This window comes from Brienomyrus brachyistius, chromosome 7 (genome assembly GCF_023856365.1).
Source record: "Brienomyrus brachyistius isolate T26 chromosome 7, BBRACH_0.4, whole genome shotgun sequence".
Classification (NCBI taxonomy): Eukaryota; Metazoa; Chordata; class Actinopteri; order Osteoglossiformes; family Mormyridae; genus Brienomyrus; species Brienomyrus brachyistius.
In genome coordinates this window covers 49,121-71,018 of record NC_064539.1, presented here as the reverse complement: position 1 = coordinate 71,018, position 21,898 = coordinate 49,121, and the positions used below count along the sequence as shown (strand labels likewise).

Here is a 21,898-nt window from a genome sequence, read left to right as displayed (position 1 = left end):
AATGGCCTAGTGGACAAAGATTTTGAACTGGCAGCCATCTCATCATGGTACAGAGGCCTAATGAGGTGATGAATAAGAATATTCTTACAATGTAATAATATTATCAAAACAGGCTTCTGAGGAAATAATTTGTCTGGCTGGACTTGATACAGTGATAGCAGCAGTTGATACAGTGTACATATAAATGTGTGATTGGTATCTTTTTACATATTTTATTATATCCATTTTAGGGGCGATTCTTTTTTAAGGGGGATTTTTTTAAGCTGGGGGGCATAAAAGCAACCATAATTCATATGGAGGAGGCAGCCTTATCATTAGCCAATGATATGTTTTAAATTGCTGAATGACAGGAGGGAGGGGTACTCCAGGGACCAGTCAGCTTTCAATTCCTCTATGCCCCCACCCCTGTATACAGTCCTGATTCATTCTTTTTAAGTACAGTAAAACCTCGGATTGCGAACATAATTCGTTCTGGAAACGTGCTTGTAATCCAAAGCACTCGTATATCAAAGCGAATACCGACTCAAATGATAGTAAAAATACATAAAACAAATTAACCTGCACTTTACCTTTGAAAAGAATCGTGGATGGTGTGAGGGAGAGGAGAGAGAAGAGAAGAGGAGTGTTATTTTGTAGGATGACTTTCACTATAACTAACGGAATCACTGCTATCTGTTGGCTCACTGGAATCCTTTTCTTTTTGTGCAACTGTAACAAGGAATCTATCCAATGACAGCTGCTTTTGCCTCCTTTTCAATTTTGTGGCAATGTGAGGGACACCGACTAAGACCGAGCATAGTAAAAGATTACCCACAATCCCGCAGCGACAGAGAGAGAAGAAACGGCTCAGTTGTGATTATGTGACGCTAGGAAGACAAAGCATATACGTAATACTCGTATTGCAAGACCTCGCTCCTTTATCAAGTTCAAATTTTTTGCTCGTCTTGCTCAACACTCACAAACCAAGTTACTCGCAATCCAAGGTTTTCCTGCACCCATGTGGGCTTTATAAATGGGTATGACTCTGCATGTCCCAGTGGCTTTGATGTAAGATGATACACGTAAGTTGGGGGGCTTTCTGCTGCATGTCTGACAGAAAGGATATACTCCAGGGGTCCTCGGGGGGGGGGGGGGGGGGGTGGTAATGAAGCCAGGCCACATGGATGATTTCATTCTGTCTGCTTCTGAAGACATGATACCAAACAACATGCCGTGCATGTCTGTAAGACTTGATCCGGGCTGGGGAATAGGAGCGTATAAGAGAAGAGGTGTGGAGATGGGTTTGACAAAAGCAGCAGGGATGAGGGAAAAGGCGGGCGTTCTGGCGCCAGCACGGGAAGAACGTGATTTTATGGAAAGGACTAGACAGGCTGGGCTCCGGGGTTTGAAAAATAAATGGCAGACGTGTGTAATGACTGGGAATACGAAGCAGGGGAACTCACCAGGATAAGTGGTTAAAGGATAGATGGATGGATGAACCAAATAAGTTAGCTTGTTACCTGGCTTTGCCTTGCTCCTTAACCAAGCCCCCAATATACAAAATACCAAATAAAAAATCACAGAAGAAGATTTTTCAGCTACAGATTGCAGGGGTGTGTTTTTTATGCATTAAGGGTGACATGTCGCTTGAACTGGCGTCCTTGTCCTCCAGACGTGGATGAGTGCCAGGTCATGCCAGCGCTGTGCCAGAAGGGAAGGTGTGTCAACACGGTGGGCTCCTATGAGTGCAGATGCCCCGCTGGACACCGGCAGAACGAGGCCACACACAAGTGCGAAGGTGAGTGTGGAGAATGGCCCTCTACCTTCATCCTCCTGAATACTGAGAACTTTAATCTTCTGGTTTATTTCCCCTTTATATTCTGTGTATATCAGTCACTGTATCTGTGGTTCAGAGAACCAGAACAATAGAGAACAAGGAAAAGTTTGTGGTAACTTCTATGACAATGAACACACTTTACTGGCCTGTTAACTTGTTACAAAGTAATAATGCTACTGATAATATTGATACCATTTTCACATCCCTACCTTTGCAGTTGCAATCTGTTTGCATTTTAGCGGTTTGAATTGCATGGAAAACAGCAATTTGGCTGTTATCACCATTGAATAAAAAAGGTTGTTTTTTTTTGGAAAATCTCTACAATCAGCTTGATTCTGTTCCGACTTAAGTCATAGTAAAAAATGTTCATTGAAATATTTATATGCTTTTTTGTTCTTTGCTTTTTGGCTCGATGCCTGCAGAAGGGCCCCAGGATGTGTCTGAGGTACTGACACCTGTTATTAAAGGAGGAAATGCGTTACATGCCAGGAAGTCGCTGACATGGTCACATGACTTCATGGCAGCAGTTGATTTTTTTTAAAAGCAGCCCTTGTCACGGCAGAAGTGTTGCTAACACAGTATATATCACTATGAGGGCACTTCATTCTGAATACATTTTAAAGAGACGGGCCATTAAGTCAGTTTTCACCGATGTCTACTTTACATCTGTATATTTTTAATACTGCCCTAGACAACCTTGATTCTGAAGGCCTCTGTATGATGTCATAGGAAATGTACCTTAAATCAATTAAATTAGATGTTTGTAGAACCTTCCAAGCTCTTGAGGTCTTACTGAGGCAGTCTGTGTGAGTCACATTCCTCCTCCAGAATTTTACCTGGTGTTTTAAATCATTCTTTCTCCTTGGACGTATTGCTCTGTTTAAATGATTTACTGACTGATTGAAAACATCAGTCTCTCTAGTCTTTAGTAACAGTATTAAAAATATATATCAAGGTATAACGTTTGGAACTAGTGTTATATACATATATATATAAAATGTTTTGCTTTCACAAATTCTTTTTAGGTATGTGAGTGCCTAGAATTTATTTGAGATTCCTTACACTGTACATTTCAATGAAGTTGATGGGAAAACAACTGGGGTTCAGGCAAATGGGGCATTTAGAAAACCGTGAAGCTCTCAGCTGCATTGTTCTGCTAGGGGAGTAGCTACATTGTAACAAGCTGACGTATTTGGTTTGCCATACAATGTTTATATATAGATATAATGAGTTAAGATAATGTCAGCAACAGGCACTATCGCACAGGAGGAAGCAGCAAATGAGCGACATGAGGTTGTCGTGAGGTTGTGGAAATAAAGCGAGTAGAGAGAGAGAGAGCGTGCCGGTAGAGAGTGTGGTAGAACAAAGCCATTTAATGTTCGGCCCCTGAATATGGCCCTTAACCCCCAGTGGCCCCAGGGACTGTCTGACCCTGCTTTCTCAAAGAAATATGTGTAATAAAGTGTCTGCTGAATAAATATAAGCCACGGCTTTAGGTGGGAGCCTATCACAAAAGGCTTCAGTGCTGCAGAGGGGCCTTCTGACAGACGGGTATCTGCCATGCTTCACTTCACAGATGTGGACGAGTGCGCGACCGCTCCACACCTGTGTGGTGGGGGGATGTGCTCCAACACGCCTGGCAGCTACACCTGCGTGTGCCCGGCCGGATTCACACTCTCTGCCGACAGGACGCGCTGCTTGGGTGAGTCAGTCTTCAGAGATATAACTCAGACTTACCACTAGGGTCCTTTCCGGCAGACAGATCGTATGTGAATGTGGACGTATGTCAGAAAAGGATAATCACACTCATTCTCACTACGTAGAGCAGCGCTTCCGAGCATATGACCGCCCAGAATTGCATACCTTTCTTACACTCGACATATAATGACTTTATATATATATATATATATATATATATCAATTTGTACAAGTTGTCATACGTTCCACAGGTTGTAAGTTAGAGACAGTCTCTATATATATCTGCAAGATTTTGTTTGGATGAATGGATAATATAGCGACAGTAATAATAATAATAGTAATAATGGCATTTTTGAATGTAACACCTCCTGAATGAGCTTGCTACTGGACATGAAATGAACACTATGCCATGAACACATCAAACGATGCATAGGAGTTGTGAAATAATAGGAACTCAAGGGAAAATGCAGCGGTGAAAAACCATAAAACATCGCATGTTGATTTATGTAAAAATGGCCTTGGGACCGTGGCCTGTGGCGGAATTGTTTCTGTGGCAATAATGCAGTATTCAGACCCACAGCGCAGCCAGGATGGCGGAGGTGAGGAGTGTAGTATTCCTCTGCCGATTACAGGGCAAACATGGCAGGCGTTTCAGGGAAGGGGCTGGCAGTGACATCGGAGTGGTTATTGGGGCTTTAGCCTGAAATCCATCTCAGGCTACTTTTCCAAGTTATTGCTGCGGCATTCCATTGAAGTCTAATCATCTGGCCATTTCCGGTGGCCGTGGGTACGGTAGGCACTCAGTCTGCTGGCATTGGCTCCATCTGCTCCACGTGTCGCTCTGTCCACCGCTGTTGTTTCAGGTGCGACATTCACTGTCACGTATCTGCATCTTGCTGGCTGCTAGCTGCTTGATACTTCCTTTCTGTTCTGTTAAACTGAACGATTTATTGTTTTGGCTACTGCAGGGGCTTTTCAGACCAACATTAAATTGTCTTTCTCATGGAATAGTTTGTCTCTCTTGCCAAAAACTTCACTGCAAGTAATTTGAGTAATTACATAAATTCATTTTGAAACTTATTTTAAGTTTGCCATTTATGTAAGGATGGCATTGGAAGTTATAATTAAGTATTTTCCCCAGTTAAACACAATAGGAAATATTTTTGTATATGTGGCACATTCTTGCTAAATATATGGGTTTAATTACATGTTGCCTATCAAGCATCACAAATCAGTTTAAATTAGGTAAGATCAAACAGCAAGCTACACTTAAAAATTTATATTAATGTTAGGAAAGCTGAGTGAATGAAAGTAGAGCCAGTTCTGTCTTCCAAGTCTTGATCATCATTCCTAAGAAGGCAGGTTCAGTGAATCGCTGGAGATCTGAGGAATGACAGACAAAATTGCAGGATCTCTTGTTAGACATTGGGAGGTCTTGCTCCCCTATAACCAAGTTTCCTGCTACACTCGGGGCATTATTGCCATCATCTCGAGCTTTCCCATGCACCCCTTTTTCATCACGCGTCGTATTAACGACGTGGCCTCATCCTCGTGTCATCACCACCCTCCCTTCCTCCAGGACCTTCTGCTTCAGTTCTTAGTACAATTAGAAGCCTGGAGAGCGCTGTCTCTTCTGGCTGTGCAGCAATTACAGGCCTATTTTATTACCCGCCAGGTGATTTTGTTGAAAACAATCTCCCCTCTGCCGACTCCTTCCCGACCTCCGAACGTGTCGAAACGCGCGCAGAATGCCAGCGGCGCAGTGGCTTCCCGACCTCTCAGGGGAGCCCAGGAGATCATGATTTCCAGTTCCCATGTGGTGCCAGTGGCTGGACTTAACCTGCAATTACCTTGCAAAGGCCAGCATTAACATCGCATTCCAGGTGTGAATACATCTCTCAGAAGGACAGGGTGGGATTACGGTTCCTTCCATCCCCAAGGCCAGGGTAATTGGCTTCCCACTGCTAATCCACTTTTCATTTTGCTTTGTTGTTTTGATGAATTGTATCAATGAACTGCTGTTACAGATTTGATGGTTTTATCCTTTTGTAGTTGTCGAATCAGTGAAACCAGACAGAAGGGTACAAAATTAGCTAAGTGTGAATACACAACGTGTATGTGTCAGGCGGCCTAGGACAGAAAGACAAGGGTCCAGGGTTGCAAACCAGCGTCTGGTTTAATTGCTCTGGTGAAGCACAAGTAAGATAGGGGACGTTCAAGAAGAGAAGTCGGTGGACGGGCGAGAAGGTCAGTAGCGGGTGGTCAGTCCTACACAGAAGCACGAGACGGGACCACACAGGGGAGTGGGGACGAAACGTGCCGGGCTCAGCGGGACAAGCGGGTCAGGATCGGGAATGGGCCTGGAACGGAAAAGGAAGGAGGTTAAGGAATGGACAAAAGGTAAACAGAGAGGGTTCGGTAGTAAGGGAAGACTTAGGACAAGAAAACGCTTAGTATGGCTTGTAAACATTGGCTCAATGCTTCGCAAGGATGAGGGGTTGTTTGACCGTTTATATGTTCCTGGTCGTCACACTTAATGCCTTGCATCTGGTGGTGTGGGCGTGACAGTACCCCCCCCTTGACGGCCGCCACCTGGAGGCCGGGGCCGCTTGCGGGGACGCCCCCGCGGACGAGGAGCGGGACGGGCAGGGTGGGCGAGGTGAAAGGCGGCTACGAGCTCCGGGTCGGGAATGGCATTGGCGGGCAGCCAGCTGCATTCTTCCGCCGTCCCACCTTCCCAGTCGGCGAGATAGTACAGGCGACCCCTACGTCGGCGGGAGTCAAGAAGGGAGTGAATACGGTCGGAGGGACCCTCTTCCGGCACGGACAGAGGGGGTTCCACCACTAGCGGAGCTTCTGGACGCAGGGGACTGTACTTGACTGGCTTCAGGAGAGACACATGGAAGGTGGGGCAGATACGATATACCTTAGGCAGCTGGAGACGGAACGCCACTGGTCCCACCTGACGCAAGATGTGGAAGGGACCGATGAAACGAGCAGTTAGCTTCCGACACCCAGGTATGCGGAGGTTCCTCGTAGAGAGCCACACCAGTTGGCCCACCCGATAGGTGGGTCCAGAGCGACGTCTTCGGTCCGCTTGAGTCTTTCGTTGTTTAGCCTGCTCCTGCAGGGCGCATTGGACTCGTCTCCACGTCTGGCGACTCCGATGGTACCAATCTTCCACTGCAGGGACTGGCCCCTCCGGAGAGTCCCACGGGAACAGCCTGGGTTGGTGCCCTAGGACACACTGGAAGGGTGAGAGGTGAGACACTGAACTCACCCGAGTGTTGAGGGCGTATTCCGCCCAAACGAGGTGAGTTGCCCATTCGGAGGGGTTGGTCCGGCACATCAGACGTAGGGCCTTAGCCACCTCTTGGTTTGTCCGTTCGGCTAAGCCGTTTGACTGAGGATGGTATGCTGAGGAGAGGCTAAGGGTGATGTTAAGCTTACGACATATTTCTTTAAACACTCGAGAGTTAAACTGGGGTCCCCTGTCACTAACGATGTCCTTGGGGAGCCCGTAGTACCTAAAGAGGTTCTCTATGATGATCTCCGCTAGTTCTGTGGCCGTGGGAAGCTTTGGGAGCGAGACCAGCCGGCACATTTTAGAGAAGCGGTCTACTATGGTTAGGATAGTAGTTTTTCCAGCCGACCGGGGGAGGTCCGTAATAAAGTCCATGGCAATGTGGGACCACGGACGAGCTGGGGTCGGCAAGGGAACTAGTAGACCAGCTGGTGCTTGGGGTAGCGTCTTTGCTTGGGCGCACTCGGGGCAGGACTCCACAAACTCCTGCACCTGCTGTCTCCAACGAGGCCACCAGTATCGGCGTGAGACCAACTGCTGGGTCGCTGCCACTCCCGGGTGTCCCGTTCCTCGCTGGGAGTGCAGCCAGAGGAGTAGTGCACTGCGATACTCACGAGTGACGAATTGGACCCCCGGCGGACAGCCGGGGGGAGGGGTCCTCCCCTCGTTCTCCCGACGGATGTTCTCCTCTAGATCCCAGGTTATAGTGGCCGCAAAACATGAGGGACTCAGGATGGGGTCGGTCCTTTCCGGGCAGGAAGGGGGATCGAACTGACGTGAGAGAGCATCTGCTTTGATGTTTCGGCTCCCTGGTAGATACTGGACCTGAAACGAAAACCGTGAAAACCACTGTGCCCAACGGGATTGACGAGCTGAGAGGCGTTTAGCTGACTGGAGGTACTCCAGATTACGATGGTCTGTGAGCACTAAGAAGGGGTGGCGTGCTCCCTCCAGCCAGTGCCTCCATTCCTCTAGGGCTAGACGGATAGCCAGTAACTCCCTCTCCCCCACGGGGTAGTTGTGTTCTGCTGCGGTCAGCTTCTTAGAGAAGTAGGCGCAAGGGTGCCGTTTCCCTGTCTGGGGGTTCTTTTGTATTAGGACAGCCCCTACCCCAGCTTCGGAAGCATCCACTTCCACCTCAAAAGGGAGGTTGGGTTGAGGCTGGGCGAGAACAGGAGCTGAACAGAATGCCTCTTTTAGCTTCACGAAGGCGGCTTCTGCCTCCGGCGACCAGGACAGCCGTGCAGGGGGACCCCGGGTTAGGGCCGTTAGTGGAGCTGCTACTTGGCTGAAGTTGCGTATGAAGCGACGATAGAAATTCGCAAACCCCAAGAACCGCTGTAGTTCTTTGAGAGTACGAGGTCTTAACCAATCGCGGATAGCAGCTACTTTCCGTTCTTCCATGGCTACGGTCCCCTGGCCTATGACGAAGCCCAAGAACTGGACTCGGGGTTGGTGAAATTCACATTTCTCCCCCTTGGCGAACAGGTAGTGCTCCCGTAGTCGCTGCAGCACCTGGCGGACATGCTGGATGTGGGATTCCTTATCTGGAGAGTAGATCAGGATATCATCAACATAGACAACTAAAAAACGATGAATGAGGTCCCTAAACACCTGATTCATAAAAGCCTGGAAAATAGAGGGGCTATTAGCTAGCCCATAGGGCATCACGCGGTACTCATATTGCCCCTTACTAGTAACGAAGGAGGTCTTCCACTCGTCCCCCCGCTTAATTCTAATCAGATTATAAGCACTTCGAAGGTCGAGTTTAGTGAAGATCCTAGCCTCGCGCAGCTGTTCGAGGGAGGAAGGGATCAAGGGTAGAGGCTCTCTCCTCTTTACAGTGATGGCGTTCAGGCCCCTGTAATCTATACACGGCCGTAGTCCCCCATCCTTCTTCTTTATAAAGAAAAACCCGGACGTCATTGGAGAGGTGGATGGCCGGATGATCCCCTGCTTGAGCCCTTCCTGGATGTAATCGTCCAATGATTGCTCCTCCTGTAGGGAGATGGGGTATAATCGTCCCTTGGTAGGTGTAGCCCCCTCCTGGATCTCGATGGCACAATCACAGTCTCGGTGTGGAGGAAGCGTGAAGGCCTGGGCCTTGCTGAACACATCCCCGTAATCCTGATACTCTTCTGGAATTCGACTAGGATCCTCCGGTTCGGGGCTCTCCACACTGGAGGTCCGACAAGGCACCGTCATGCATGAGGCCATGCATGTGGAGGACCATGAGGTAAGCTCCCCTGTTCTCCAGTCTAGTGTGGGATTATGGCGCACCAACCAAGGGTACCCCAGAATTAGTGGGTCCTTAGCTTGAGGGAGGACATACACAGCAATCTCTTCTGTGTGCAGGGCTCCAACGCGCAGTGTGAAAGGATACGTGCAGAAACGAACTGTTCCCTCTTTAATCCTTTCTCCCGTCACTCCCAGGACTGAGATCGGTCTGGCTAGCTTTCGCAGCGGTAACCCGAGTTGCCGAGCGAGGGCCCGATCTATAAAACTCCTCGCTGCCCCGCTATCCACCAGTGCTTGGATACAGATCCCTCTCCCCTGAGATCCCATAATCACCGGAACCGTGAGCTGTCACCGAGCGGATTGAACAATCGGCGGTTCACCTACCGGTGGAGTCTCCTCCTCTCGTTGTGGACGGACGGGGCAGAATCGGATGGTGTGCCCGGCATTGCCGCAATAGAGGCAGAGCCCTCCCTGGGTCCTCCTTCGGCGTTCGGTTGCGGAAAGAGGGGATCTTCCGAGTTGCATAGGCTCCGTCGGCTCGGGGCTCTGACTTGGGGGCATTCGGCGAGCTTCCGCATTATGTCGGCGGTGACGGCGATCCCTGACGGTGTTGTCCAATCGGACTGCTAGCCGGACGAACTCGTCAAAGGAGAGAGCTTCCCCTCGCGAGGCGAGCTCATCTTGCAAATCCTGGTTTAACCCCCGGCGGAATATTGTCAGGAACGTGTCGTCCGTCCAGGCGAGCCCCGCGGCGATGGTGCGGAATTCCAACGAGTAATCCGCTGCGGACCGATTTCCCTGACGGCAGTCGAGGAGGCGATCGCCCGGCCGACACCCCACTGCCGGGTGATCAGACACTTCCACCAGCGCCCGGTGAAAGTCTCGGGTGGATTCGATAATGGGGCTTTGGTTGGCCCACAGCGCGGTCGCCCACTCCCGTGCGCGCCCAGTTAGAAGGGAGATGACGAATCGAACCTCAGCCGATTGGGTGTGAAACATCTCTGGATGCTCCTCCACGTAGATGCCACACTGCATCAAAAACCCCCTGCACTGGTCAGGGTTTCTGTCGTACCGTTCCGGTACAGCAATAGGAGCGACGGCCGCCGAGCGAGGTGGAGATACCGGCAGGGGGGTTTGAGCAGCCTGGGCCGCAAGGAGCTGTTCCACGTTGGACAGGCGCTCCTCCAGAGCAGCGCGGCTCGCTGGATCCATTTCTGCCAGGCGAAGTATTCTGTCAGGCGGCCTAGGACAGAAAGACAAGGGTCCAGGGTTGCAAACCAGCGTCTGGTTTAATTGCTCTGGTGAAGCACAAGTAAGATAGGGGACGTTCAAGAAGAGAAGTCGGTGGACGGGCGAGAAGGTCAGTAGCTGGGTGGTCAGTCCTACACAGAAGCACGAGACGGGACCACACAGGGGAGTGGGGACGAAACGTGCCGGGCTCAGCGGGACAAGCGGGTCAGGATCGGGAATGGGCCTGGAACGGAAAAGGAATGGACAAAAGGTAAACAGAGAGGGTTCGGTAGTAAGGGAAGACTTAGGACAAGAAAACGCTTAGTATGGCTTGTAAACATTAGCTCAATGCTTCGCAAGGATGAGGGGTTGTTTGACCGTTTATATGTTCCTGGTCGTCACACTTAATGCCTTGCATCTGGTGGTGTGGGCGTGACAGTATGTACATGGTACAGTTAAAAAATAGGACTGATGAACTAGTTGAACCCACATACTTATTAAGGTATCCAGGTGACATTGTTACAAGGTTAGCATTTCCTGAAGGTGCGAGCAGCTGTTTTGCCCTCTGACCTCCATCCTATCAGGTTACTATTCCTCTCCCCTGCTCTGTTCTGGACATTTCTGCTGTGTGCATGCATGTGCACCTGTCAAGCACCTTGTTGGGGAAGGATGTTTTATAAAACTAAAAAAATCTATTTGGAAATAATTGATTCACTTTTATAAGGGGGATTTTTAATTAGCATATCTTTTGAGATGCTTTTAACTTTTCATTTTATTAAGAAAATAAATCGTATTAAGAAAGACGTATTTGTGTAAAACCTAAGGAGAGTAAGCCACACCCACACCACGGTCTAGGTATGATTTACATACTTACTGTATTTTGTTTGAATTCATTTTGTCCAGTGAAGCAGGGAGAGAAAAAGGAAAAATGGAGGGGATGGGTGCAGCAGAGGGGAGGGAAATCTGGCTCAGGTAAACAGCTCCGGCTGCGAGTCCACAGTCCAGACGCTGAGCATGTGCAGGGCTCTGCGTCCGCTTCCTCTAACCGTCTCCAGGCCGGCCATTACGCCGTGCTAACAAGCTCCAGATACGGCCACCGCCGGGCCTGGGCGCCCTGCAGGAAGCCGCTGAGAGGCTCATGGTCCATCGTGACAGTGGACGGATCGTTCTTGGGGGCTCTCAGCCAGTGAAGAGCACTTGCATACCTTTCGTAAGCTTTTCATAATATTGATTTATTTTTATATGATATATATATATATATATATATATATATCCATCCATCCATCCATTTTCCAAACCACTTATCCTACTGGGTCGCGGGGGTCCGGAACTTATCCCGTAAGCAATGGGGGGGCCAGCCCATCGCAATATATATATATTGGTGTGTGTGTGTGTGTGTGTGTGTACATTATGTTTATATTACATTGTGGGGACCAAATCTCACCCACAATGTAATAAAAACCTGTTTTTTTATGTTGTGGGGACCATTTTCCAGGTTCCCACAAAGATCTGTGAATGCAATCAAAACCGTAAAAATGCCTCGTATTTTGTTTGGTTATTTAAGGTTTAGGGCTGGGTAGGGATTGAGGTTGTCAAGTTGAAGTAGAGTAGAGTTTTCCCCATAGAAATGAATGGAGAGTCCCCACAAAGATATAATTACAAACCTGTGTGTGTGTGTGTGTGTTCTTGTAAAAGCAAATAAATAGGTTAGCTGGCAGACTGAATCGGTGCGTTTTCCATTGCCTCTTGGCTCCTTGAGTTACGCCAGAACCCAAAGTTTTAGGTGACCAAGAGCTTCCATCCTCCAGGTGAGCAAAGCCTGACTCAGCCATGATGTGATGTGATGAGTGGGCGTTGCACGCCTACGTGAGCCCAACAGGAGAAGCACTGCTCTCCTTCGGAGCCTCCCCCCTCACCCTCCCTAGGAAGCACATGTGCAAACATGACTCCGTGTGGGTCTGCAGAACTCTGGCGGGTCGCTGCTGAAGTTCCCTGACCTACATATGGTGCTGAGATCTCAAACAAATGCTTTTTTCACGCCATACTGTCAAAACTATGAGCCCATCAAGGTTTCGCATTTGAAGGGAATAAAATTCCCCGCCTTCGAACTCTGCCGCTTTCGAACTTTCTTATCAGCTGTAACTGGTACTGAAGTTCCGTGGGGGTTGTATATCAGCCAGTGAGGGCTAGGCTTTCTGGTCCGACTGGCACCAAATGCTTTTTTCCCCCCAAGATGTCGATCCCGTCCAGAGCCTCTGGCTTCTCAGTCCCAGTGGCAGCTGGCTGTAAGAATTCGCAAGTTCCACGGCATCACCTCCTGGGGGAGAGACGGTATTAAAGCGGCAGCCTGGACTTTTCGCAAAAAAATGTTAAGGAGTATGCAAGGCCATGTGATCACTAGCTGAAATTAGGCCACAGGGGGATCATGGGATTTATTAGGAAGCTTGGACATTATGAACCCGAGAGCAGAGAGGCTTTTCACAGCATTTCACGCAAAAAGGTAATCCTTTACTTGAGTGGGGACAGATAATGTATTAGTACACTCTTACACACTTAATGTTTAGATTAATAATAATAATAATTATTATTATTATTATTATTATTATTATAATGATTCCATATTTTATATCCCATAGCTTGTAAAGGGTACATACAACAATAAAATCAAAAACACAATAAAAAGTTAACTAAATTAACCAGAATCTAAGTGTTAGTTATGTAGGTATTCCATGTTCGTTCATCATTAGTCAATTATAACACTTCATTTTATGCAGTTACTATATTTGTTTATGATTTATACTTGAGTAGTAATTAGTTAATTTGTTATTTGTGCCCCCTCAAGTAATCAGGCAGTATGCAAATCAAGTAAATAAAAGGCCAAGGTTTTTAACAATGGAACAATGGGTAAGGAGAATGATGTGATGTAATAATGCACTAGACTGTGATGTAACAATGTCTCCTGTGCACTAGACTGTGATGTAATGATGTTTCCTGTGCACTAGACTATGATGTGATAATGATGTCCTCTGTCATGTATGCCTCAGACCAGCGAGTGGGGTCCTGCTACGGGAGCCTGCTGAACGGGCGCTGTGCACAGGAGCTGTCGAGTCACTTTACCAAGGTGCAGTGCTGCTGTGACTCGGGTCGGTGCTGGACGAGGGGTACCCTGCCTGAGATGTGCCCTGTCCGTGGGTCTGGTAAGACAGAACTGTACTGGCTCCCCAAAGGTCCCAAAAAAGTCCCAGACTTGAATATAATAGCACACTGGCCCTACTGAACACTAAGCCTTTATGTCACACAACATATGACCCTCTTTCTGGTTATTTTAGTCAATATAACCAACAGTCATCCAAACTACTCATGAATTTTCTGCATAGGGGTATTGTTGTTCATTATTTATGGGTATATTTTTTAATGGTATAATAAACAATATACAAAGTACTTGTGCATCTCCTCTGTAAAACAATGAACCCTGATCTTTGGGCATCTACCGGTTTTAGACTTTATATAAAAAAAACTGCTGTTTGAACACTAGCACATTTTGCGGCATTCAAGAATCACACCTGGCTGACTTTCGTATTGAGCTGTCATCTGGAATTATATCTTGGATCTTAGTATTCATTAAGTAATGTAATAAAAAATTCACAATATGAAAAAAGTAAGGGGAAATGGGGGGTGCGGGGGGAGGGCAGAAATTTTCCTCTGTCCTCCATTAATATTTTATCTACATGGCGACACAAATAGGAACTCGGTTAATAATTCACAAATCCCAGCAGCCCTGCTTGCCAAACAGTGTTACTCGTACTCACACTTTCGCATTTCCAGTCTCACATTGCGGGTGTCTAAGGCCCCACTCCGGAGTGCCAGTTTTGAGGCTCACATTGTCGCCCATAATCCACACGTTACCACTAAAATAAAGGAAGCATCGGAATAAAGTCAATCCAGCATGGCCACTCTGACACACTCTGGCATGCACTGTAGTGTCCGGGCTGATACTGTGAGGGGATGTGACATCATTCCTCCAGTGATTCCATCGTAATTCAGTATTTTACTGCCAGTGGTGCAATATAATATCGCTGGCGTCAATCCAGAATCCGGTGTAACTGTTCTTTTGGATCGGGATGTTCAGCAAACCCGGCGGTGAGCATTTGTGCTCCATGGATGGGGGGCTTTTCAGGATAGAAATGCTTTGTCGCAGGATGGATGGCTGCGCGTTGTTGGAAATTACCTCTGAGGGGTTGGCTGCACATAAACCATGTCAGGAAAGTGCACTCGGCACCATCACAGAGCTGCCAGAACGCTTCACCCTGGGAAACAAACACTGGAGGCTGCGGGCTTCCTTTGGCGTCCGCCCCACGTGTAACTCGGACCTTACTTGACAACAGCGTGAATGGTGACTCATTTGACCATGCCTTTTTTCCAGTGCTCAGTAGACTATGCCCTGTGCTATTTCTACTACTTTAATCACAAAAAAATGTCAGTATTCCACCCTGTGATGCTCAATGGGTCAAACCAAGGTTGAGAACTCAGTTTATCCCGTTTCCCTTGGATGATGATGTTCCTCCCCTCAGACTTCCATGCCTTCACTGGCAACTTCTTGAGAGCTCCTCCTCCAAGCATGGTGGCTAAAGCAATGGGCAACAGGTCCCATCCAACATGTTTTTACATTATTTTCAGTATGTTGGGATACTACTTACTTAAGTATCGACAACTATGTGGAAGCACCCTTAATCTACTAGAGATCCCTTTATTTTAATGGTTACTTCCATATTGTTCACCCTTTAATAGTTTGGTACTGGCCTAATGTGGTTCTGCCTTTTTTGTGCACGCAGAGGAGTTTCACCAGCTATGCATCGAGGGGGTCCCCGGCAGGTTCCCAATTGCGGACCCCGGAATCGTTGGTGGCCGAATCCCCGCAGATCCCCGTGATCCAGCTGAATACGACCCAATGCTTAATGGTCGAGGGGTTCCCTCCACCAATGGGAATGGACCCAGAATCCACTATCCTGATTACGGTAAGTGAGGGGTGGGGTTTGAAACTCAGAACTGTGTTTTATTATTAACAGCAAGGCACAGTAAAGCATCTACTTTCCCAGCTACCCTGAACCAGACAGTGGATATCTGTCAGAAGCTGCCCAACCTGTGCCTGAATGGCCGGTGCGTGCCAGTTCGGTCCAGTTACTACTGCGAGTGCAACGTGGGCTTCACACAGGACGCCCGAGGAGACTGCGCGGGTAATGCAGCGTTGCAGCGTAGGCGTGAAACAGTCAGCCAGAGCATGCATGCACATTATTCCAGGGAACTGTGTACCACTAATGAGCCTCACACTGTACATATTGTACCATTTTACAGTGGATTATTTAATTTGGGGGGAATTGCAGACTTTAAATTGGATTTACTTCTACAGCTGGATACTTTTAAAGCCAATTAGGATACCTTCCTCCATGTTACAATGGCAGTTCTCAGGATTAGAAAATGTTACCTTTGGGTCTCCTTCCTGTATGGCTACACCTCGCATAGTCATTGGAGAAGTGAAGGCCTCTGACACAGACTGCTGCCCTTGGCTTACTCCAAACAGATGTGGACGAGTGCGCCTCCGACCCCTGTGCGAATGGGGAGTGCGTCAACACACTGGACTCCTACTACTGCAGGTGCCACTCTGGGTTCCAGCGGACACCTGCCAGACAAGCGTGCATCGGTAAGGCACATTGCCTTGGAGAATCTCACATCCTGCCTAGAGATGCACTGATTGTATTGGCCATTTATCGGTATCGGCCGATATAGCTACAGTCTGCCGTTAGGCAATGGTTAAAAATGAACCGAAGTTTACCGCTGATAATTTCCTCTAAAATGGTGACTCATATTACCTTGCACACAGGCGTACTAAACAGTTAGAAAAATATCTGCTGTGTGGGATTATTGATGAGGCTGTCTGTAAGTGTGACATAGACCCCCTGTCATTGGACGAGGCTGTCTGTAAGTGTGACATAGACTCCCTGTCATTGGACGAGGCTGTCTGTAAGTGTGACATAGACCCCCTGTCGTTGGATGAGGCTGTCTGTAACTGTGACGTAGACTCCCTGTTGTTGGACGAGGGTATCTGTAAGTGTGACATAGTCGCCCTGTCGTTGGATGATGCTGTCTGTAACTGTGACGTAGACCCCCTGTCGTTGGATGATGCTGTCTGTAACTGTGACGTAGACTCCCTGTTGTTGGATGAGGCTGTCTGTAAGTGTGACATAGACCCCCTGTCATTGGACGAGGCTGTCTGTAAGTGTGACATAGTCGCCCTGTCGTTGGACAAGGCTGTCTGTAAGTGTGACATAGACCCCCTGTCGTTGGATGAGGCTGTCTGTAACTGTGACGTAGACTCCCTGTTGTTGGATGAGGGTATCTGTAAGTGTGACATAGTCACCCTGTCGTTGGACAAAGCTGTCTATAAGTGTAACATAGACCCCCTGTCATCAAACGCATCTTATATATAACATAGAGCCACTGATAGAGAACCACCAGATGGGGACTCGTTCTGGTACCCAGCATGGCCCGTGACATTCTGTCTGCTTCCCAGACATCGACGAGTGCCTGCAGAACGGCATGCTCTGTAGCAACGGCCGCTGTCTCAACACAGACGGAAGCTTCCGCTGCATCTGCAACGCGGGCTTCCAGCTGACGCCTGATGGAAGGAGCTGTGTGGGTGAGGCTTCTCTGTAGGCCTTGGCATTAGCAAAATGGCGTGTGTGAAAAGCATCTATTCATCTGGCTTCCTTAGCCGCTTATCCAGTTCAGGGACATGGTGACCCTGGAGTTTCTCACAGGAAATGTAAGGTATAAGGCAAGGGGGTGGGGACCCTCAACAGGAAGTCTGGGGTATTAGGCAGGGGGTGGGGCCTCGGACAGGAAGTATGGGGTATAAGACGGGGGGGAAGGCGAAACCCTGGACAGAAAGTGTGGGGTGTAAGGCAGGGGGGCGAGACCCTGGACAGGAAGTGTGGGGTGTAAGGCAGGGGCAGGCGAGACCCTGGACAGGAAGTGTGGGGTGTAAGGTGGGGCAGGCGAGACCCTGGACAGGAAGTGTGGGGTGTAAGGCGGGGCGGGCGAGACCCTGGACAGGAAGTGTGGGGTGTAAGGCGGGGCGGGCGAGACCCTGGACAGGAATTGTGTGGTGTAAGGCGGGGCGGGCGAGACCCTGGACAGGAAGTGTGGGGTGTAAGGCGGGGCGGGCGAGACCCTGGACAGGAAGTGTGGGGTGTAAGGTGGGGCAGGCGAGACCCTGGACAGGAAGTGTGGGGTGTAAGGCGGGGCGGGCGAGACCCTGGACAGGAAGTGTGGGGTGTAAGGCGGGGCGGGCGAGACCCTGGACAGGAAGTGTGGGGTGTAAGGCGGGGCGGGCGAGACCCTGGACAGGAAGTGTGGGGTGTAAGGCGGGGCAGGCGAGACCCTGGACAGGAAGTGTGGGGTAAAAGGTGGAGGGAGGGGGGGGTGGGACCTGGGGAAGTTGACCTGATAGTGAATGGCAATAGTCACTTGATTAAATTTTTATAGGAGCCTTCTACATGGTTAGGTCTTATTTTCTATGTTAAATTCATAGATAGAAAGAAGCTTGGATTGGGTAACCTTAGACTTACAGGTGTCCATTCTTTTGTTCTGAATTGGGACCTCAGTTGAAGAATAATAACCTCAATTGGATAACTTGAGGACTGAATGAGTTTTGGTTCCCAATGTTACAGATGTATTGAGGAGGTCTGACTTTAGATCATTGGCAGTCTCATCTGAAAAACAACAACAAATGGACTGTGTGAGTTTCGGATAATTGTTCTTCAATTGAGATTTTCATTAATTTCATATGATCAAGCTAAAGATTCAGGTGTTTACTCAGGGTGGAAAATACCGCTCTGTGTGACTGGACTGGCACAGCTTCTCCCTGTGTGCTGACTCTCTGTGACATGTCACCTTTGGCCTTACAAAATGTCTGCGTCCCTGTCCCGCGACCTGGCACTGCCAGACCACGACGAGTGTGCCATGACCAACATGTGCCTGAATGGCATGTGCATTAACGAGGACGGCAGCTTCCGGTGTGTCTGCAAGCCCGGCTTCACGTTGGCTCCTAGTGGGCGCTATTGCATTGGTGAGTACAGGGGCAAATTTTTACTGTATCTTTTTGTTCTTTAGCCCAAAGCCATGTTAGATACTAATAATGGATGTAATATTTTATTGCCTAGAATAGAATAAACAGCTGGTTTCTATGAAATAAAATGTGTAAGAAATGCATCTTCGTACCAAGATGTTGCGCAAATTCGCTCAAAGTTTTGTCTGTTGTTGCCCCAAACTGTAGAATTCAGCTGTAATCAACTGCACATACTAAAAGGAAAACAGACTTTGATTTTAATTGATTTTAGTTTACAGTGATGTGCTCTAGGTCTTAATTAGCCGTGGTTTCTATTTGACATGTGTTTAATTCCTGTCGGCGTCACCACGAATGTCAAAGGCAAAGGGTGACAGATGCGTTTGGACATTCCGGGTCGGACCCCTGCACAGTCTCTTTGCCCCAGTAACCGCCTGTATGTTTCCTTGAACCCGTGGCAGGCCTGGAATGGGTCCCGGCATCTGTACTGTACATGCGTCTGTCGCACATGCGGAGCGAAGGCGCCACAGCAGCCGTCAGCTGTATCTCATCGGGGTTCAGCGAGCGTCCCTGTCATCACCGATCCCTTCTGCCGTCACTCATTTGGACTCTTGTGCATCCCACACCCCCCCACCCCGAGCAGATGTTGACGAGTGCCTGACGCCCGGGATCTGCATGAATGGACGTTGCATCAACACAGACGGCTCCTTCCGCTGTGAATGCCTGGCGGGGTTGGCAGTCAGCATGGATGGCCGCTTCTGCGGAGGTAACCCCCCCTCCCCCCCCCCAGAGGCCAGCTTGACCCCAAGACTCAGAAGTGAATGGAAACCGATTATCACTCTCTGTTTCAGACACGCACATACGCAGTACCTGCTACGGGGCCATTAAGAAGGGCGTGTGCACGCGGGCATTCCAGGGCGCCGTCACAAAGTCAGAATGCTGCTGCGCCAATCCCAACTACAGCTTCGGAGAGCCCTGCCACCCGTGCCCAGGCAGGAATTCAGGTGTGACCCCGGAATCTCGCCTGGTACGGGGAGTACCATCTTAGATATTTCCAGGCTTACAGCTGGAATTTCAGCATTAATTAATTATGTTCATAATAAACTTACCTGGAACTTAGAAGTCACAGGATCCGGAATATGAACTGTGCAAAAAAGTGTAATGATACTTGGCTTACCGAGGTCTTGGAGGGCAGGGAGAAATGAAACACAGACCAGTCACAGTGCAGCAAGAGAGCAGCGACCTGTTATCTGTGTTTCCTACTGTAGACCCGTGATCGCTCCTGTTTTGGCACCTTTTAATGTATGAACTCCTTACCAGTACCTTTACATCAAATTCCAGATGTGATCAGAAGTGGTCCAAAGGCTGCAGAGGTTGTTTACTATCATAAATACTCAGTTTAATAAGTCACACGGTTCTGTTCATTTTCAGGATTTTGAATTCCCTGTTTTTTTTCTTCTCTTTCAGCCGAGTTCCAGGCCTTGTGTGGAAGTGGTGTTGGGTTCTCTGTGGATGGGACAGGTAACTGTACAGTGTGCAGTAACTTGTGTCATTTTGTGGGCTTTCTCCCTGGTGATCTTCTGTTTCTCCATCACATTGCTGTCTCTTTACATGTCCACCACGAGGTGTCACGCGGTCCCTAGATGAATGCCTGTCTATTATGCTTAAATGTCCCTGTGTCCCTCTCCCTCTGTGCTGGCCAGACATTAACGAGTGCGCGCTGGACCCAGATATCTGTCCCAATGGCGCGTGTGAGAATCTGCGGGGAAGTTACCGCTGTGTCTGCAACGTGGGTTATGAGTCCGATCTGACCAGGAAAAGTTGCAATGGTGAGTTAAGTGTGAACAAACAGACATTAAGTAACCCATCTGCTGCATCATATGCTCATTTCTTAAGCTTTAATCCTTGAGTGTGACTGCTTGTCTAGGAACCGCTCTGCAGGGGGCGCTGTTTATCACTTACAGTAGTGGTAGATGCTTACTGTGGAGGTGGGCGCTGTAATTCGATCCTGTGGAAGCCATACTCAAACAATGGCCCAAGCGGATTGCTGTATTTACTTAACCTGAGTCTCCAGACCATTTTCAGAAAGTTCCCGCTCAACAAGGAAACCAAACTGGCATTAAAAAACAGAAAACGAGCTTTATTGGGTTCCTGGTCTTACGCCATAACCATAGTGTGAAACTGAAGAAAAAAAAATGTCCATTGAACATATCTTATGTATAATCTGGTGCCCTTTTGTGTGATGGAAGCTGAGACCTACAATAAGGATTTCCAAAGGCAGCCTAATTTAGTGTAACCATAGCAGGAATTACGTCATGATTAATATTGTCTTTATCAGGAAAGGGGCTCTTTCAGGCCAGGTTACAGACAAGCCAAATAAGAGGGCCTTGAGTGTTTGTTTGAGGAACAGTGGATGTTGATGCTGTACCTACTGAAAATCAGCATCAGATCACCTCATCGCTTACAGAAGAGGGAAAGCTTGACGCTTCGCTCAGTTAATGCTGTTCTGAGCTTATCCATACCTCGTAACAGACTATGTTTCAGGACTTAAGCAAGCTCTTTTAAACTATCATTTGTCTCACCGAAAATCGTATCCTGCTGTAATGACCTTTGCATGGTTTTGTGAAATAAACCTGGCGTAGCTGCAAGCTCATAAAGATGTTTTCACGTGGGTTTGTAAACCTCTCAGGCTGCCCCGAAGCCTTTTGCTCCCGCACTTGTTCTGGCGTTTAATTATCTATTTCAGAGGCACTAATCTTTTAATGTTTTTACACATTTATTGTCCAGCAAAAGCTTACAGATATGTAATAAAACGTAGTGGAAACATTATCCATATTGTAAATGCCACATAATAGAAATATCGATTTACTGATTGTTTTTTTTTTTATTAGATTTTTGTTGAATGCATAAACAATCCTCATCCATTCTTACTGGTTTTTTTCTTTTCCCAGTCTTTTCCAAGGATTAGTGTGTAGCTCAGTGGGTTTGGGCTCCTTGCGCACACATTGGATGGCTGCTGAGTTCAAGTCCCATGGCCGACCAAGTTACTTAACCTCAGTTTCTCCAGTGCCATTAAAATGTGTGAAAATCGCTACCTTTTGAGATTTTTTTTCACAAAAAACAGTGTGATTACCATCCATTCTTCCCATGTGTATCCTGTCAAAACAGAAAAGTTTTGAAACCATATTACTATGTATATTCCCCCTCCCACCTGAATGCATGGAATTTACCCCCCCCATCTTTAATTATAAATACCAAAGAGGTGTTTTCTGCAGGAGAGGTGAGTCAAGCATTGAAGTGTGGAATTAGTGTGAAATTTCACAGCTCCTGGGCTTTCGGGAGAACTGCCTTCCTCACACCCAGGATGTTACATATTTATGCTTTTATAAAAGCCAGACTTAAAAATCTGTCACAACCACATGGCTATAGGTGACCGTGAAAATAGGTACAATTTAATTGTCAGTTTTGTTGAAAGCTTCTGCTCTGGTAT

At 48.0% G+C, this 21,898-nt stretch overlaps 1 protein-coding gene across 4 annotated transcripts in view; it reads left to right on the top strand.

The window, feature by feature from the left end:
- Positions 1–21,898, top strand: part of LOC125745653 (fibrillin-2) — an 84,147-nt gene that overhangs the window by 23,398 nt on the left and 38,851 nt on the right. For 3 of the 4 annotated variants that reach the window (XM_049018687.1, XM_049018688.1, XM_049018689.1), the window contains 12 exons: positions 1,652–1,777; positions 3,393–3,518; positions 13,331–13,483; positions 15,119–15,301; positions 15,383–15,520; positions 15,865–15,984; positions 16,855–16,980; positions 18,289–18,411; positions 19,052–19,174; positions 19,260–19,412; positions 19,876–19,929; positions 20,112–20,237. In XM_049018687.1, the coding sequence (XP_048874644.1) occupies positions 1,652–1,777; positions 3,393–3,518; positions 13,331–13,483; positions 15,119–15,301; positions 15,383–15,520; positions 15,865–15,984; positions 16,855–16,980; positions 18,289–18,411; positions 19,052–19,174; positions 19,260–19,412; positions 19,876–19,929; positions 20,112–20,237 (1,551 nt within the window). Of the gene's footprint in view, positions 1–1,651; positions 1,778–3,392; positions 3,519–13,330; positions 13,484–15,118; positions 15,302–15,382; positions 15,521–15,864; positions 15,985–16,854; positions 16,981–18,013; positions 18,082–18,288; positions 18,412–19,051; positions 19,175–19,259; positions 19,413–19,875; positions 19,930–20,111; positions 20,238–21,898 lie in introns of those variants that run through there. The other variant, XM_049018691.1, reaches the window with a different exon arrangement.